This window comes from Gouania willdenowi, chromosome 6, assembly GCF_900634775.1.
Source record: "Gouania willdenowi chromosome 6, fGouWil2.1, whole genome shotgun sequence".
NCBI lineage: Eukaryota > Metazoa > Chordata > Actinopteri > Blenniiformes > Gobiesocidae > Gouania > Gouania willdenowi.
This window is the reverse complement of record NC_041049.1, coordinates 11,144,634-11,163,520: the sequence shown is the minus strand read 5'-3', so window position 1 is coordinate 11,163,520 and position 18,887 is coordinate 11,144,634. Positions and strand designations below refer to the sequence as shown.

At 37.5% G+C, this 18,887-nt stretch overlaps 1 protein-coding gene across 1 annotated transcript in view; it reads right to left on the bottom strand.

Moving 5' to 3' along the window:
- Positions 1-18,887, bottom strand: part of plxna4 (plexin A4) — a 336,809-nt gene that overhangs the window by 51,932 nt on the left and 265,990 nt on the right. The window contains exons 12-21 of the mRNA XM_028449042.1: positions 18,569-18,759; positions 14,031-14,182; positions 11,506-11,629; positions 9,886-10,022; positions 8,741-8,908; positions 8,501-8,594; positions 3,949-4,188; positions 3,710-3,856; positions 2,743-2,977; positions 2,503-2,645 (exon numbers count right to left, since the gene is read on the bottom strand). Coding sequence (XP_028304843.1) covers positions 2,503-2,645; positions 2,743-2,977; positions 3,710-3,856; positions 3,949-4,188; positions 8,501-8,594; positions 8,741-8,908; positions 9,886-10,022; positions 11,506-11,629; positions 14,031-14,182; positions 18,569-18,759 — 1,631 coding nt within the window. The remainder of the gene's footprint in view (positions 1-2,502; positions 2,646-2,742; positions 2,978-3,709; positions 3,857-3,948; positions 4,189-8,500; positions 8,595-8,740; positions 8,909-9,885; positions 10,023-11,505; positions 11,630-14,030; positions 14,183-18,568; positions 18,760-18,887) is intronic.

Sequence of the window (18,887 nt, the reverse complement as noted above, 5' to 3'; positions counted from 1 at the left end):
ATAAAAGTGTTTTTAAAATATGAGTACTTTGACTCTGGAGCGACTACTTTTTAAACCTTTTTAGAAAGCCTGAGATGCTGCTTGTAAATGGAAGAATAACAGAACTTCCTGTCCCTTTAAAGCTCCAGAACCAAAGTGACAAACTTGACTTTGAATTAACAAGCATATCAATAACAATTATGGAGTCATCTACTTACCTAGACAAGCCTGCTGCTTATTTCATTAGGCTCCCATTTCACATCATAGCCCCTTATACAGTTGGATATTTATACCAATTAAAACATAATTAATATAGCTTATTACTGGGAATTATACATCAGGACTGGAGTGGCTAACCCTGGAGGCAGTGGAACGGGTGTCCATCATCCTCCTATTGGAACAAGACGACCTGTTCAATTATAGCTGTCTATCAACGTCACCATCAGGGACACATGATTTGATTCTTTTTTTCTTTTGCATTTCCTTCCCTGATTGACTTTTAATTTGCTTTTGGGTTGGAGAAGGAAAACGGTGCATCATCATCATCATCATCATCATCATATGGTTGAGGTTATTAATGAGAATGCACTGCTAATTAGAGGCCTTTGTTTACCAGGTAGTAGTAGGACAAACAGCACCGACGTCTCACCTACTGTGACCCACTACACAATCTGATGCTCATTTCACTCCCATATCAAATCCAGCTAATTGCATTATTTGATGGAGACCAAACCCCAGGTACACATGGACAGTCATACGTTAATTGAGTATTTGAATTGGGATGGAAATTGGTAACAAGTTCTGATGACTACAGCTGTCTATTTCACATCAATGACATTTTTAAATCTTTTATCGCGACAATCTTAATTTCCACTGAATTCCTATTAATGTCTTTTTGAAATACTCACATTTGTATCCTAAACTTTTCTGGGTAGTCCCCATTTGGAACGAAGGTGAAATTTCAAGCCCCACCTGCACCCATTGCCCCTCAAATAATCCCGACAAGTAACACTACATTAACAAATCACAAACTAAATTAAACTAACCTACCTGCATTAAAAAACAACTGTAAAAGTGCAGTAGTAAAAAACAAAACAAAACCCCAAAAAAACAGGAAATAAACATCTGAACATTTGAGCCAAAAAGCTTAAGAAAATGAAAGAAAATTCAGTGCATGTATGAAATGAACTAACAGGGAACAAGTAACATCATGTTTCATAATGCAAGTAACATATTTCATAAACAAATCAAACCTCAAAAACTAAATTAAAATAATTTCCTCCATAAAAAACAAATTTAAAAGTGCAGTTCAAAAAAACAAGGAAAAAACAAACCATTGTTTGAAATCTGAGCCAAAAAGTTTAAGAGAACAAAAAAATAAAATTATTTTTTAAGTCAGCTGTTGGAAGTTTGTTTATTGCACTGCACGGACCTTCTCACCTTCAAAAAACACCTCAAAACCCACTTATTTCGGACTGCTTTTAATGTATAGTCATTTTAATGTACAGCCATTTTTAATGTATAGCCATTTTATCTTGTAGTCTACCTATTATTTATTACATTGTGTTTTTTACTTAAGTCTATGCCTCTGTATTTTTACTTATTGTTTATCTCTGTAAAGCGTCTTTGAGCACTGTAAAAGCGCTATACAAATAAAATGTATTATTATTATTATTATTGTTCCGCTCTACTTCACATGCCGACGTAAATCATTGTTTTTGCACTCACAATTAGTTCCCATATTTATCCTTTATTCTCTATCTATCCTTTATTTATCCCTCATCCTTTATATTTATCATTATTATTATTATTATTGTTGCTGGCTTGTTTCTTTGTTCTTTGTTTTCTTTGTTTTTTGTTTCGCGCGCCGACTACCAAGTCAAATTCCTTCTACTGTCCTAAAAAACTGTACTTGGCCATTAAAACATTTCTGATTTCGCATTTTCTAATGCAGTCAAATAATGTAATCCGCTTTGAAAAAACATTTATATACATTGTTTTTTTTTCTTCACCTTGTCTGCACATGCTGGTGAAGGTGGAGTCTTTTTACGACAACTATGCATGTTTTATTATTGCAATGGAACAAATTAAAATATTTTATTGAATAATTGTGACCATCACCAGCCCTCCCTAAGGAAGGGTAAGAAAAACTTTATTAAAAAGCGAATATAAAAAGAGAGAGCAGTGTTACACTCAGGTGAGGGGGAAGGGAACAGGGAAGAGGGAGTTAGGGTAAGACAATGGAAGATTCAAGTATTTTAATTAAATACTGCTACATTTTTAGACTATTCATAATTACTTTCTTTGTGTGTAGGCATTTTGTAGTGTTAATGATTTTAATTGTCAATGAAGAAAAGCATTTTAGAAGATTTGGCTTGACATTGAAACTGTCCTCCTGTTTGTCGCGCCCCACCGATCATGTCTCTATTCCCCACCAGGGGGGCGCGCCGCACGCTTTGAGAAGCACTGCTTTAAGATAAGGTTTAATATTCTGATAATCATCGCTAATAAAACCCATCTTACCTCCAGGTCTCTAAGTACTGGATGTTCCTCGATTCCTGGGAAGAGAACCCTCATGGTATACGTCCTATAGTCCAAGAATGGGATTCCTGCTCCATCCAGGTCACTCGTCAGCTCATGGATGTCTGTCTGTAGCTCTGCGAAAGCTAATAGCAAACACACACAAACCAGTTTAAATTCTTATTTTCATTCCTTGTAACAGTACTCCACATTCACTCTCCTGCACCAGCATCAGCCACTCACCCTCTTTGCACTCGAGAGCCACGCGTGACTCCAGGTTGTCCATCTGCATCTGCAGCCTCTTCAAAGTCAAGTCGCTTTCACGCGACTTGCGCTTGTACGCGATCAGCACGGCCACGATGACGAGGATGAGCATCGCTCCGGCTGCAGCGATGCCGAAGATGGCTGAGCTGCTGAGCTGGCTGTCGGACGTGATGTGAACCACACCTGGAGAAAACTCTATGCCACCAACACGGGCCTGGTGAGAGGACAAAGATGGTGATAATCAATCAATAAACAATCTGCTGAACACATACTGTACACACCCAACATTTTATATAGAAGCAACAAGACTGTATAATCCCAATTAAAGACTCTTTTATTAGATAAAATATTAGCGTATGCTTCATAGATCAAAGAATTGAACATATTTTATTGCAAAAAAGAAGAAAAAAGATAGAAATTGCTGCTTGAAAGATGTTTTTGTCTCCACTTTTTGGAGTCAATGACGTTGATTCATTGACCTATTAGGCAAACACTAATATTTTATTTCTGGAAAAAGTTATCACGGGGAGAACGTAAAAAAAATCTATTAAAAATGTCACAGCGACTTACAAACAGAAATCTGAAAATCTTTCACTCACAAGTAGAATTCTACCAATTAAAATCCATCAAATGCCATGAAAATGCCCATAATGCATCACTTTTAATATGACCAACCTTCAGACAGACATATTGATTTCATATGTACCCACCTTTGTGTATGTTTTATACTATATTCACGTCTCCTTTGCTCAATTGCTTAATTTTTCCCTTTCCGTGTCACTAATGTGTCCTTTTAATGGGTTCATTGTTTGTGTCTTGAATGCTTGTGGGATTAAAGTTGGATTAGAACCACAGAGTTCATGGATTACGTGTTGTCTATCAATCTGTAGCGCTGTGTGCTGCGTGTCTGTCATGTTCCTTTTTGTCTTTCAGCGACTAGACTCACCAGGACCTTGTGTCGACCCGTCAGGTTGGGCGACTCACACAGAAGCTGGGTCTCTGACACGGTTAGCGTGCACGGTTTCTCACCAATCAGAACCGTGTAGTTGAGCTTTCCGTTGCCACTGTTGGTTGGTGGGAGAAAGTTGTGCCCCTGCAAAAAAGTACGGTACGTATGTTGTAATGTTATTTGTAGGCAGTAGTAGTTTATAAACAAAAGTGGATGAGTGTTCTGTTTTGTTTTACTTTTAGTATAATTGGTGACCCGGGTTTGAGTTCCAGGACTCCTGACACACTGAGAGGCTCAAATTCAGGATTGGGATAGTAGATAAAGTTTGTGTTGTTGAGCGCCATCAGTACTTGAACATCGTCCAGTTTGAACCCAAACTCGTCTGGTTTTTCTGGTACTGCCTGGAGCCTCCCCAGGCTAATGGGCAGCTCTGGGGCCTGGCACGTCATGGATGTGGGACTTAGCACCTGGCACAACTGGGAACACAAAGAGGAGTTAAAAACAAATCCCACGAAACATCCAACATCCATGGACCTCCAGATCACGTCCAGATTGCGTTGGTCGGTCTGGACCACATCTGGCATCTGAACGTCACAACCACAACCTCATCTGGAGAAGTTCAATGTTGCGTGTATATGTATATTACAAATCATTATTCAGGTTTATCTACAGTCACTAAGTTTATATCCAGTTGTATTATATTAACATTCATACACTGAACAAAAATATAAATGCAACACTTTTGTTTTTGCTCCCATTTTTCATGAGCTGAACTCAAAGATCTAAAACATTTTCTATAAACACAAAAGACCTATTTCTCACAAATATTGTTCACAAATCTGTGTTAATGAGCACTTCTGCTTTGCACAGATAATCCATCCCACCTCACAGGTGTGGCATATCAAGATGCTGATTAGACAGCATGATTATTGCACAGGTGTGCCTCCAGGTGGCCGTTGAGTTCGTTGAATTAACCAGACTAGACTAGTCCAAAAAAGACGTCTTCTCAACGTCGTTTCTTGCTCAGTGGGAATTCATTTCTTAAAAAGATCGAAGAGCATAAAATAGGGATGTAACGATTAATCGTAAGGCAGTTAAAAATCGATTCATAGGTATCACGATTCACATCGAGACTGTGAAAATTGAATCGCAGTACTTTTTTTAACCGCAATCCAGAAGTGTTGTCGGTGGGCAGAATCTGCTAATACTTTCTTTCAGGCCGCCTTCTACTTTTAAACATGTTCATGAATGATTCCTTACCCCTTTAACACCAAAAAATATCTGTAATACTACGTGAATATCTGTAAAAGTCACGTTTTTCTATTAGCTCTGTCTGCTAGCATAGCATCTCTTCTTCACTGCAAGATATCGGCATGCCAACTGACCACTGGGTTACCAGCGCCCTCTGCTGGTCCAAACAAATATTTGACCTAAATACAGTGAAATTACTGTTTTTTTTTTTTTAAGTCCAATTGTTAAGGCACAAAATACATTTTCAGTTGCACTTTTAAAAAGAAAAAGAACTATTATGCAGTTTTGCATTGTTTACTATAGAACCAGAATTTAAATTAATAGGCTTCTTCTTCATTTGTATTATTCCTTTTTTTTTAATTTCATTCAAGATTTATTTTTAGTTAGATTGCATTGTTTTGAATAGTTTATCAAGGGATTATTTTGACAATGAAAAATAAAAGGAAAACAGGTATAGTTTTTTTCCCCAAAAAAATAAAGGAATATTTTTCAGTCATCATTTTTCTACAGTCCCATTTTGTAAAATAAATTGTGAGAGAATCGTATCGTGAACCCAGTATCGTGAATCAAATCGTATTGGGAGTTGAGTGAATCATTACATCCCTAGCATAAAATATATTGAACAAAAATATAAATGCAACACTTCAACGAACGCACACACAACAACAAGGATGTCAAAATGACATATAAACATTATAATACTCCTAAAATTAATGGTATTCGCATGGTGTAAAGCAGTTATTATAATGCATTTTAAAGCTGTATTTTGTCATAGTATTTCGGACAATTAATTTGGTAAATGTTTCAAATAATTGACAATGTACCTCACATTTGGCTTTATACTACAAAGTCAATAAATGGGTAAGGAAGCGTGCTTGTAAGGATTGGTTCAAGGGTTTCAATCTAACCTTCATCATCTTTCTTATGTCGTCTTCTTGGGACGTCTAGACCAGTGGTTCTCAAACTTTGTTGGCTCAAGTACCCCCTGTCTCTTATTGCTGAATCCAAGTACCCCCTTTGTCCAACTACAACATTTTGCTTAGGAAAGTATTTAAAAACATAAACATAGAGCATAATGATGGAATGAATGAGTGATAACACATACTTTAAAGAATCTCATTTTGTAAATAAGAGTAAAGAACCCATTTTGATATCAAGAATGTCTGGCAATCCCAAATAACTTCTTGTTCTAGAATTAGTTTTAGTTGAATTACATTCATAAAGTGAGAGTACAGAAATACAATTGTTTAGGATTGTGTGTTGTTTTGATTTAAAAAATAATAATAATTAAATAATTTCAAATATCTATTTTATTTTTAATAAAATTCAGGCAACCCCACATGGGGTCCCGAGCCTAAAGTTGAAAAACAGTGATAGTTTTTATCATTTTTGGTCATCTCATGTCTGGGGTGGGACCAAGACTGACTCTTTATTTGTTCATTTTCCACTCTCTCTCTCTCTTAAGTACCCCCTGTAGTGCCATCGCGTACCCCCATCTGGTCTAGAAGACACTGTAAAAACTTTTACTCTGCACCCTCCAGAGGCGTCTTCTCAACATCGGACCATAACATCTTCTCAACGTGGGTTTGCTCAGTGGGATAAATCTTCATGTATTCATTGCATCAGGCTTCACATTCATCAGTGGATCTCTCCACTTCTGGCTTTAGCAGTTGTTAGCGTCTGACTTTGATGTTGCACACACCCATTTTACAGCTTTCACTAAGAACCTGTTGAAGTGATTTTCTCAAAGTGAGCCGCCTAATGAGGTGCAGACGGAGAGTTTGTGAAGTCTCGCCACAACTGGGCTTTGATGTGTAAAGATTCAGGAGTGATAACTAGATCTTTTTCCTTTCCTTTATTACCCTCCACAAAGACCCCCAAACCTCTCATAACGTCTTTAATCCTATTCTGTTTTTACAGCCTGTGATCTGTGTGTCTATCTTTGACACGTTCTCCATCTCTCACTCGACGTTCTCCTGCTCAATTAGTGTAATTTCACGTCCATGTTGGTGGTTCAAAGCCAGTTTTATTAACAGTGAGCGATTGATCGGTCATTGTCATATGACGCACCCCTTTCAGACCCCCCCTAACATTTTCCCTCCCCTCTTTCCGTCGAAGCACTAATAAATCAAGCCTTAACGCTGGTCTCCCTCAAAGAGATTTCCCTCTCATTCCCATACGTGTCACATTTGTGCAGTAACCTCTGCCACGCAGCCAATCCAACGACAGGCCGTCACTCTAATTGGCTCTTTGAACGTCAAGCTTGACAAGTTCTGCAAGGTCTTCAGGACATCACTGGCATGCATCGAGCACTTATAGAGAAGGGTAATAGGTAAAAAAAACGACATCACAAATGTCGGTCAGTGGATGAGCGAACAGAAAAAGACGTAAATGTCTCTTTCTGATTCAGGTTTGAGCGATAAGAGACGGAGTCAAATATTTAAATATTTTGGTTCAGTTTTATTTAAATTTGTTAATTTACTCGTTCTGAATTGACAGATTTTGGTTGACTTCTGTAGAGAATTTATTTGACTAAAATCCAAACATTTCCATTTCCGTGTAAAGCAGATATGAACAAATGGCAACTTGCGGCCCAAATGCAGCCATCGGACTAATCATGGGTGGCCCCCAAAGTAAAGGTAAAAAACACACAAAATGAATGTATAAAAACGTACAAAATTACAGGAATCTAAAGAAAATGACAAGAGAAATACACACAAGACAACTAACATAATCAAAATCAAATATGAATATAGAAATCAACACAAAAAATACAGAAAGTGTGAACAGAAATTACATTGAATTAAAAACAACAAACAAACAGAATGACTCCAAAAACACACAAAACGACAAGAAACACACACAAAATAAATCAAAAACACACTAAACAACAACAAACACACACAATGGGATATAATATACAAAACAACAAAAATTTAAAAAAAAAATGAGAACAGAAAGAGTTAAAATGACAATAAATTATGCAAAATGGCTACAAAAATACACTAAATGACTCAAAATAATTACACAAAACAAAAACACACAAACCCTTTGTTTCTATCCTGTATTGACGCACAGATTGATCAATATTTTAAATAAATACTGACCTAAATGTTGATAATGTGTAAGGATAGTATTACATCCATTGTTAGTTATTCTCAAACAATCTGATTGATGATTAAAAAAATGATTAGATTAGATTAAGAATTTATGGGCACAATCTATGTTTTATTTTATTGTTAGATCTTTGCTTCCATTACTCATGTGATACTTATTAGTTCAGTTACAACCTGTTAGTTTTGGCTTCATCCTCTCCACTATGTGAGTGTTTCCAGGCCCAATCATGTAAATGAGTTGTTTATGTAGCTTATTTCAGATAATTTGGCGATTTTTTTATAATGGGACCAGATGCACATATTTTATGGATATATGAGCAGTGATTAGAGCTAAAAATGCTTAAAAAACAAAAATCAGAAAAAATTGCAAGCTCAGCGGTGGGAATCACAACAAATTGCTTAAAAGTTACCATTGACTTACATTGAGTGTCTCATGACCGTTGTATTTAGCTCGGATGAGCGGGGTCTGGATGATGTCCAGGTTTGTTCCCGTCACCGTCACTGGAGTGTGTCCACTGGGAGAGGAGAAAAGGCAGCGACGAACGATGATTACGACCACTTTTCCAATTGTTCTCATTCTCAACGTAGGTTTTGTAATTTCTCTTTAATTAAAAAAAATGGGAATAAAGTACGTGATGCGTTTTCTTTTCCTCTGGATTACCTGTAGATGCTCCACTCAGGCTCAATCCTAGTGATGGTTGGATCCTCCACGTATTCAAACTGCAGGTCTTTCTGAAGGTGAGCCCTGTCGATGCTCACAGACACGGTCACGTTTCCATAACCGTGCAGTGAAGCGTGAGTGCGGCAGGTTAGCCACTGCCCTCCCCTCCTGAGGCAATGAGAACAATCAAACAGTTTTAATCACACGTAACTGTCGCATTGGTGTTATATAATCTAATAGAAGGAGTGTGTGGGGTTCATATTTCACCAATTATTAACTAGGTAAGAAATAATATCTGAGGGGATGATTGCTTGATTCCGCATTACAAGTTAGACCAGAGGTGGGCAACTTCTGTCACAGCGGGGGCCACAAAGACGTGTTAGTTTGATGGAGGGGCCACATTATCATCAATCATGTCAGGGTTCAGAATAATGACCGATCTGAGCGTTAACACATGAAAGAACAAAGAGTTTTTATTGTAATGTATGTTTTTCTGTCATTCTGTGTATGTTTATTGTTGTCTTGCTCGTTATGAAGCTTTTTGTGCATTTCTGTTGTCCTTTTGTACATTTTTCCTGTAAAATGTATGTTTCTTGGAGACAAATTGTGTATTTATGTTGTCATTTCGCGTTTTTTGCGAGAAAGTTTTGTGTATTTCTGTTGTCGTTTTGCCTGTTTGTTAGTAGTGTGGGTTTGCTGAGTCATTTTTTTTGTTTTTCTTGTCTTTTCCTGTACTTTTGTTGTCATTTTGTATATATTTTTGAGTACTTTTGTGTATTACTGTGTTTGTTTTCTTCATTTTTGTACTTATTTATGTGTTTTCGGGGCATTTTCTGTGTTTTTCTTGTATTTTTAATGCTTTTGTTGAGTGTATTTTTCTGTCATTTTGTAAGTTTACTTTGGGGGCCGCATACAATTAGATTGAGGGCCGCATGTGGGCCACGTCTAAGTTAGACTGTAATATATTAACATTTAATATTCAGATTTTTCTTTTAATTTCATTTTGTTTCCACACGTTTTTAAGACTTAAAATAAGTGAACATGTGAGATGTCAAAAAGCGTAGCTCCCACTAGCTTTAACTGCACTACTAATTGACTGTTTAAGTGTGAGTGGCAGGGTCAGCCGGTGGCGTGTTCCCACTAACCTCAGATAAGTGCACGGCTGGTCTTTAAACATGACGGACACGTTGCTCCCAGCGTCAAAGTGGCTGCCGGTGATGTTGACAATAGTTCCCCCAGAGACGGGCCCTCGGTTGGGCTTGAGGGTGGTAATCCTCGGGATCTGGAAGTGAGGCGACAGTTTGGAGGTCAGAAATCAATGAGGAGCAGATGTAAATGGCAAGCGGAGGAAAACTAAAAACTGGATTATTAATGTTGAGAAAACACACCTTGGTCTTATCTCGATCTTTTATCTACAGAGCAATAACTACTAAATGTAAATCTAATTTTAGAATGGCTGTATGTTGAGTTGTTCTGTTTAGTTTTCAGAAAATGATTTTTATTTGTTATTTTAATATTTTTTTATAATAATATAAAGCTTTTTTATTTTATTTAAAATATTTATGTTTTGTTTTTCGAAAGCAATAATTCTCATTTTTGAAAATTGTTTTAAAATTTAAATTCAACATATTTTTTTTACAATAAAAATATATTAATATTAACTATTTTTTTAATTTAAAATGTTTATGTGTTGTTCAATTATAAAAGCAGAACCGCTTTTAATTCTCATTTTGAAAAAAATTCTCTATATTTCTTTAACAATGTTTTATAGTATAAACTAATTTTATTTTATTTAAAATGTTTGTGTTTTGTTTGAATATGAAAGCAGAACCACTTTTCATTCTAATTTTGAAAAATTATTTAAAAATTAAAATTCTATATTTAAATATATATATATATATCATAATAATATAAACTATTTTTTATTTTAAATGTTTGTTTGTTCAATTATGAAAGCAGAACCACTTTAAATTCCAATTTTCCAAAAATATCTAAAATTTCAATTCTAACAAAACCTCTTTATTATTTTATATTTTATTTTAATTTTTTTACAAGACATTAACTCCAATGCTTTCTTGAAATATGAACCAAACGTTTGCTCTTCTGAACTCTAAAAAAAATCATGTTTATCTATCCGATCCCTGTTCAATACCAATACATATTTTAACCTGCCCTCTCTGATCCTATTTAACATTTAATGTAATATATAATAATTTATATGACGCAGCATTTCATACAATAAACCCTCCAAAAGTCTTTAACAGGATAGTAAAAGTGACAGTAGCATAACATTAGTAAATAATGGCAAAAATAAATCATTTATTTCAAATAAGAGCAAATGTTTTAAAAACTACGTGGAATAAAGTTAAATAATCAAACCAGGTGTTTAATTTGTGTTTTTTTTTTTTATTAACATTTATGCCAGAAATGAATCATTAGTGTGTCTTTCTTCTGCTCTGCTCATTAATGAACGGCAGTCGTGTTTCTGCTCATACACACGTTAAAAACGCTGAGAGCGATGCTCTCGGTGAGAACTATAACACGCTGGAGCTCAGCCAGAAAAACAACATGTACAGTACATACAGTATTAACACAGCAGGTGAGAACACAGACCAACTGCCAGTCAGGTGCCAACACGCAGAGAGCGACACATGCAGTATGTTTAGCGCTCACACAGGCAAAAGGCTTATCATCACCCTCCCAAATAATTATAGTTACACAAATGAGATAGAAGAAGAAGAAGAAGAAGAAAGATGGCCACTCACCACAAAATAGTAATACTTGGAGGATTTGGCCATAAATTCAGGCTTGTATTGTCCCATCCCTACGTAGACCTGTACGTTCCCAGTGTACTGGCTCATCTCTGCTTTACCCATCTCACACACAATCCTGCACACACACACACACACACACATTTTTGTAGAATTAAACAAAAAGCTTCATGCACACACAACCTGTGACACAAAAAATACATACAACACATTAGAAAACAAGAGGAATCATAGAGATTATTAGGCAGGAAAATAAGTCATTTAATCATTATTGTGCTCTAGTTTGCACTTCCATGATTAAATCATTTATGAAATATGTATATATATATAATAATATATAATATCACAGCAATAAGTGACAGATTTCAGTCCCAGCAGGATTTTGAGGAGTAATTTGAAAAAAATTGCAAGATTTGAGAAGAATTGAGAGTTCTTTTTTAACAATTGGAGATTAACAATGACTGCCATTATGCCATGTAAACATGCGGGAAATGTGGAGTTTTATTGAATTTGTATATTATTTTGGAGATATCTACAACTGAATTAGTGGGTAATTTACACATTCTAAAGCAATGATTCTCAACTGGTGGGTCGGGAGCCAAAAGTGGGTCACGGACCTGAACTGGGCGGGTCACGAAAGGAATAAATACTTAATGTCTCTAATGTTGGACTTGTCTTTTATTTTGAAAGAAACCTTTGTTTGACAGGCATACTGTAAAAATGCATGTTGCACAGGAAAATGTATATATTTATGTTTAAAAAAAGAGTATATATGTGTGTTTTCAACAGCTATTTTACACTTGGTTGGTTGCGATTTAATGACCGTGACAAAATGTGGGTCCCAGGGTGAGACCAGTTGAGAACCCCTGTTCTAAAGGGCCAGATTTGGCCCCCGGGCCTTGAGTATGATTGTGTGATTTACTCTGTAAAGGCTTAGAAGTAGGGCCAGACAATATGAAAAAATATTTTAATCTTGATATTTTTAATTCAATAAAGTCTTACCAGAAACACAATTCAAAGTGAAATTTGCTGATGCAAAATGACACACAGGGCACATTTATTAATAGCTGCACAATATCTGCCACTTTTTGTTTTTTTTTCTCCTAAAAAGGACAGCACGTGTGAGTGAGCTGTCGTGTGGCTTGTTTAGGGGTAGGTCTTCGCTAGGACGCACTCAGCAATTGATCTAACTGTATTTTTTTCATGCTGTGCTGAGAAGTAGTGAAAACAGTGACTCCTAAAACAAGTATTTCAATACAAATAAAGCTATAAAATAAAAAATGATTGTTATAGTTGACATTGTAATTTTTTACATCGTAAATAATAATCTTGATATTACTGTAAAAGGCCTACATGGAGGACATTTCTACGTGGCTGTGCTGTTGAATAATCAAAATAAACTAGAGCATGTAATGCACAAAGTCACCAGCTGGGGGTGTTTTAGAGCCAGATCAAAGAGCAGAACATAGGGATTGACCGTTTTTTTATATTTATTTTTAACTGACCAAGGGTCAGTTTATTGATACAGATCATCACCAAAATATAATCACTTGTTCCTAATCCCATTTTGGACATTTCCTGAAAATGTACTCAAAATCCATCCTTTACCTTTTAGCTAGACTGTAAACAGACAAAAATAAAAAATCAATAACTCCTGCAAAAATATTACCTCCTTGATGGAGGTAAAAAAAAAAAAAAAAAAAAGAGAAATCTTTGATATCAGTTTTCCTTGCTGGACTTGCTTTGTTTCTAATGCAGATCATGTCATAAAACAGGGACAACGCCTATATTATAAAATAATAAAGAAACAATTTTCATTGTGTACCGTATGTGTACTGTATGTGTTTATTGTGATGTAATGTTCCATTGACGTTTAACTTATTTGTGTACTCTTCTGTAATGTGTTCTAATTGTGATTTATTCTCTTATTTTTGTCTTATTGCTAAGTTTGTTTTTATACCTGCGTTGGGACTGCTGATTTACATCTATTGTTGCACAAATAGGTGTTTATTAATGTGCACTGTCCCAACAAATAAAGAAATAAATTCAATAGCAACGTTTATTCTGTGCTTCACACTGTAATGTTATCTTTTTAAATTAATGTGTTACTATGATACATAGAGACGTGAAGAAAAAAAAAAGAGTGGCATCAAATTAATCTGAAACCAAAAATACTCACTATTTATAACTGAGCTTTATCTGTTTAAACTGTTTTTTGTCAACACACACACGCACACACACACACACACACACACACACACACACACACACACACACATGCATGTTTTGTAATTAAAGTCAAGGCTGTAAGTAATACATTTAATATGGTGCTACACTGAAGCGCAAAATTAGTGTCTTGTCTCTGCGCTTTCGAAGCAGATGTCACACATTATGTGACTTTTTGATACAGCACGAATGGTGAAAATTTAAAGTAAGATCGTGATGAGGAGGAACTATTTGAATTCAGCGTAATCAGTGTTTTTTTTATACCAGCTGATTAGTTTATTGATGGAACTTACTGTTCAGCAGGGATGTAGCCCTCACGTATGGGGGTGCAGTCCACTTCAGCCACCTTCACATTGCCCTGGATCTCTCTGAACTCCAGGCCCAGGTTCTCGCCGCGGATGGTCACAAGGGTTCCTCCTTCTCTGGGACCTCTTAGAGGGGTGATCTGAAGTAAAAGAGATGTCGTTTAACCTCTTAAGCCTCAGCTACTTTTCAGCAGGGAAGGCTACAAAAGCAGAAATAATTGAACTAATGTATGACATCAACTGCAGCAAGTTTGGTGATACTAATAAACATTAGGCCAAAGATACACGTTTTTGTACAAAAAAGTTCAGTTTTCTACAAGTTTGGGAACAAGTGTGTAACTGTAATATGTCAGTTCGATTGATTCCAATCATTATTAGTCTTATGTTTGACCACTGGGTGTTGCAGTTTGGCTTGAAATAAACACATATCCATTTCTATACAGGTTTCTGCAGTGCCATGCGTAACGCTATTTTTCGTTCCACTCTTTGATACCATTACGCATGGGTGTTATTCAGCAATGCTTTGACCAATCAGAATGCTTGACACATTGCGTTGCAAAGCTCAGAGCCTGTAGAAATTGGTGATATCAAACACTATGGGACCGGACTTTAGCCCTGGCCAATCAGAGCTGATAAAGGAGAGATTTGCCATTTTACGCACAAGCGATATGCGCTCATTGGACAGATTTCTCGACTGAGAAATGCCTGAATGTTTGTAATGGCGGTATTTATTTGACGACACGATTTTGATTTATCAAAATATGGAGTTTTTTTTTTTTTAAAGGATTTTTTGGGCTCTAGTGGCCTTTATATGACAGTTGCTTGACAGGAGGGGGGTTGGAGAGAGCAGGGAATGACACGCAGGAAAGGGTCCCAGGCCGGGAATTGAACCTGGACCCGCTGCAGGTGAGGAGCTATGGCCTCTGTACATGGGGCGGGCGCTCAACCCACTGAGCTACACACCACCCCAAAAATATGGAGTTTTATTCAGATTGGAGCAACTCGAAGAAAGAAAGAAAGAAACATCAGGAAATTCCCTGTAAATATAACCACTAGGACTGTACCGTAAGTGAATAAAACAGACTAGACTTGGCATGTTCAATGCAGGAAATGAGTAGGCAGAGTGTTTGAGTGATGGCGGGATGACTTTTGTTCCTGAGGATGAGTGAAACAATTGTTGTTCATGTTATGTAACTGTAAAGTGTGGGAGGGATGATAAACCATGAAATAACAGCTCCAGTGGCAGGTCAATACTGGAGGTCAACAGCCAGCCATTTCTCAATTGTGTATTCACTGAAATCAACGATAATGTGCGAGATAAAGTAAAACCACGGCAATGGGTGACATCTTTGCAATAATCGCGTTGTCCTTTGATTTATCTCTTATTATTGGCCCCAATGTCCAGCAACACTTTATTGTGTGTGTGTGTGTGTGTGTGTGTGTTTAGACATAAGGTGAGCCTGTAGAGATGGATGAACACGACCAAACGGACACAGAATAGTCTGTTCCTATCAGTCTGTGCCAGACACAACCCTGCCTCCCACAGGCAGGAGTCCAGCTTTAATGGTGTCTCCTGTTGTTTCTACCGCTGACGTTTGTAGCTGGTAGCGCGACACCCTTCGGAGCGCTAAATGGCCTCGGTTTATGTGGTTTTATCTTATACTGTAGCTTAGAACTGCAGTGTGCTATCGTACGATATTGAACATGTGACTTCAAAGCTCCTTTAAAATGATGTTTGATTCGCCGATTGATTGTTTTTGAAGGACAGGACGAAAAACAAAATTGAGAAAAACAGCCAATCAAGTCACAGCTAGGCTTCTGCCAGGTCACAATGGGAATCTTGTTGGAGTTCTAATGTTCAGTGGTTGTGATTAATATGGATCCCTGCCGATTCTTTAATTAAAAAAAAGTGTCCCTTGAGGGAAATACAAAATGCGCAATTACAAAGAATGCAAAAAATGTCTCGTGGTGGATGTAGAAAATGTTGTAAAGGGGCAGAAAGATGCTAAAGCGTTAGCTGATAAAGAGAGAAGAATGGGAAAGTAATGAAATAAAACATGTACAGTAGCTTGGGAGATGCACCTATTAGAGTTGGTTGGAACACGCCAATAACCAAAGAAAGAAAGAAGAAAGAAAGGAAGGAAAGAAGGAAAGAAGGAAAGAAGGAAGGAAGGAGAAGGAGGAGGAGGAGGAGGAGGAGGAGGAGGAGAAGAAGAAGAAGAAGAAGAAGAAGAAGAAAAGAAGAAGAAGAAGAAGAAGAAGAAGAAGAAGAAGAAGAAGAAGAAGAAGAAGAAGAAGAAGAAGAAGAAGACGAAGAAGAAGAAGAAGAAGAAGAAGAAGAAGAAGAAGAAGAAGAAGTAGTTAAGTGGCGCTGTGAGGTGTTGATTAAATCTGTAACTTTGATGAAATAATTGACTGTAAGGTTGTAGAAAACTCTTTAATCACTTCTCTCCTTCCCTCTACTCCTCTCATTCCGTCTTTCTATAAATCACTCCTTCTCATATTGTTGATGAGATATGTCATTATAATGAAGCATATTAGAATGCATTAGAGCCTGGATTGTCTTGGGGAAAGTCCTCACTTCTCATCCACTGACAGATTTTATTGGGGACGTGAGAAGGCTGCAATGTGCCCCAACCTAGGGTCTAGGGGATTGTGTAGAGAAATACATTCACCTCACACCGCCAACATAAATCCACTGGCCCCCAGGGCTGGGAGACAAACACTGGGCAGGATAAAATGATAAAGTGCAACTGATTAAGCTCATGTGATGGAGAGAGTCAGCAAAGAATATCAGCCTCCTTTTGATCAAAAGCTGTAGATTTCTAAGAGATCCATCACGTTGGGTTCTCAACAGTAGGGAGAGATTCTTAATGATGTCTGATGATGTCAAACATTTTTCTGCCTTTATTTTAAATTGAGTTAAGGAGAATTTGGACCGCTTTGCCATCTGTGAGGTAGAAATCTCTGGAGGACTGATTGATTTCTTTACTAGGTCCTCCACGAGGGGGTCGCTCTGGTCATGCACTCAGTAAAAAAGTGGAAAGAAGTAAGTGATGCCTTTTTTCATGCCACTCTTGATCCACATTCATCACAACAGTGGATTCCTCTAGGTTTTTCTAATATCTACACTACATCCCGACTCTGTCACCATCAGCTTCTTCTTCACAGGGAAAAATACGGGATGAACTTTCAGATCCATCAACAAAGCAGAGGAAAGAAAGGTCGAAGCGAGATCTTCCTTCAGCCTCGTGTGACTCTATCGGGGCTCAGACTCGTCATCCATCAACAACCTCTCTTTCATGTAAACCCAATCCATTGCCCTCCCGCCCCTTCATTGGGCCGACTCTCCATCCATCTTTCCTTTGTGTCGCCTTAGCCGTCATCGTGCTGACCCTCATCACTTCTGCTTTTGCACATTTCAGATGTGTCGCACGGGTCAGATCTATTTACCCCACACGCTGGTTGGTTCTCTGGGGCATGTCAGGTTAAGTAGGGTGTGGGGGGGTTTGCATGAACATCTGTGAGGGTGATTGATAACAAGCAGGAGGACAAATGGTTTCTCTCAATGTGTGGTCTAATAGAACAGTGGTTCTGAACCTTTTCAGCCTTCGACCCCCAAAATAAAGGTTCCAGAGACCGGGGACCCCCACTGTACCTGAAGGTGGTTGAACACAGACATGAACTTTAAAGAACAGTCATGTGGAGACAGGGCCATCTATAAAGGGGAATAAAGGGGAGAGCTTTTTGGGGCCCATCCATAAAATCACCGAAATTATGGTCCATATGAATCATTTATTTATTTATCTGAATAACATCAACTGTTGTCCACAACGTTTATTATTATTTGTGCCATAGTATATAGTCATCTTAAAGATGTAAATCTTGGTTTTAATCAGAGAAAAAAATGGGTTAAAAGTGACCAAAAATGGTGGAATGGATTTTGAAATGACATAAATTGGCTAAAAGTTGCACATTAGTGACCAAAATCAGACAGACAAAAGTGGTAAAAAGGGTTCAAAGTGTCAATATTGGCTTAGAAGTTGGAAGTTTAGTTTAAACTGGCAAAGAATGGGCATGAGAAACCGTGAGTGTGGATGAACTGGCAAAAAATAAGCATGAATTATGGTGAAAAGAGGTTAAAAGTGACAATAATGGGTCAACATATGCAACATTAGGTGGAAAAAGTGGTGGGAAGAGTTTAAAAGTGCCAAAAATGTTTTGAAAGTGGGGAAAAGTGTGACAAGAAAAAGTGATGAAAATAGGTTAAAATATTGCAAGTTTGGTGTAGTTGCAGAAAAAGCGTAAAAATAAGGAAAAAATTGGCTCAAATTGTTCAAAAAATATTCTTAAGTTTCTTGAAGGCATCCGGCGACCCCCTCCCAGGGTCTCACGACCACAAACGGGGTCCTAACCCCAGGGTTGAGAACCCCTGTAATAGATGATGTACTGTCTGAGTTGAAATGAGAATAACTGGTCCAGTCAGTTGGATGCACATGAGGCTAGAGATGAGGGTCATTTCTCACCTGTGTGATGCGTGGGTGGGTGCACTTGCTGTTGATGCCGTTGTGCTCCAGCCACTGGTTTTCAGGGTGGGGGCAGTGTTGCTTGAGGGTGCAGCGGTTCTCTCCTTTACACCAAACGCACCCAAACAGGGGGTCTGCTTTCAGACACAGGCCACAGCTTCCACGCTGAGCATCACACTTATACAGATGCACTGTCCAGTAGAGACGAGATGGGAAAAAGAGAATGGAGAGAATGCAGGGATGAGTCAAGACCCTTTTTTTTAATCAATAATGACAAAACTGTTCTTTTTAAAACCAAATTAATGATAAAATAGCGGTT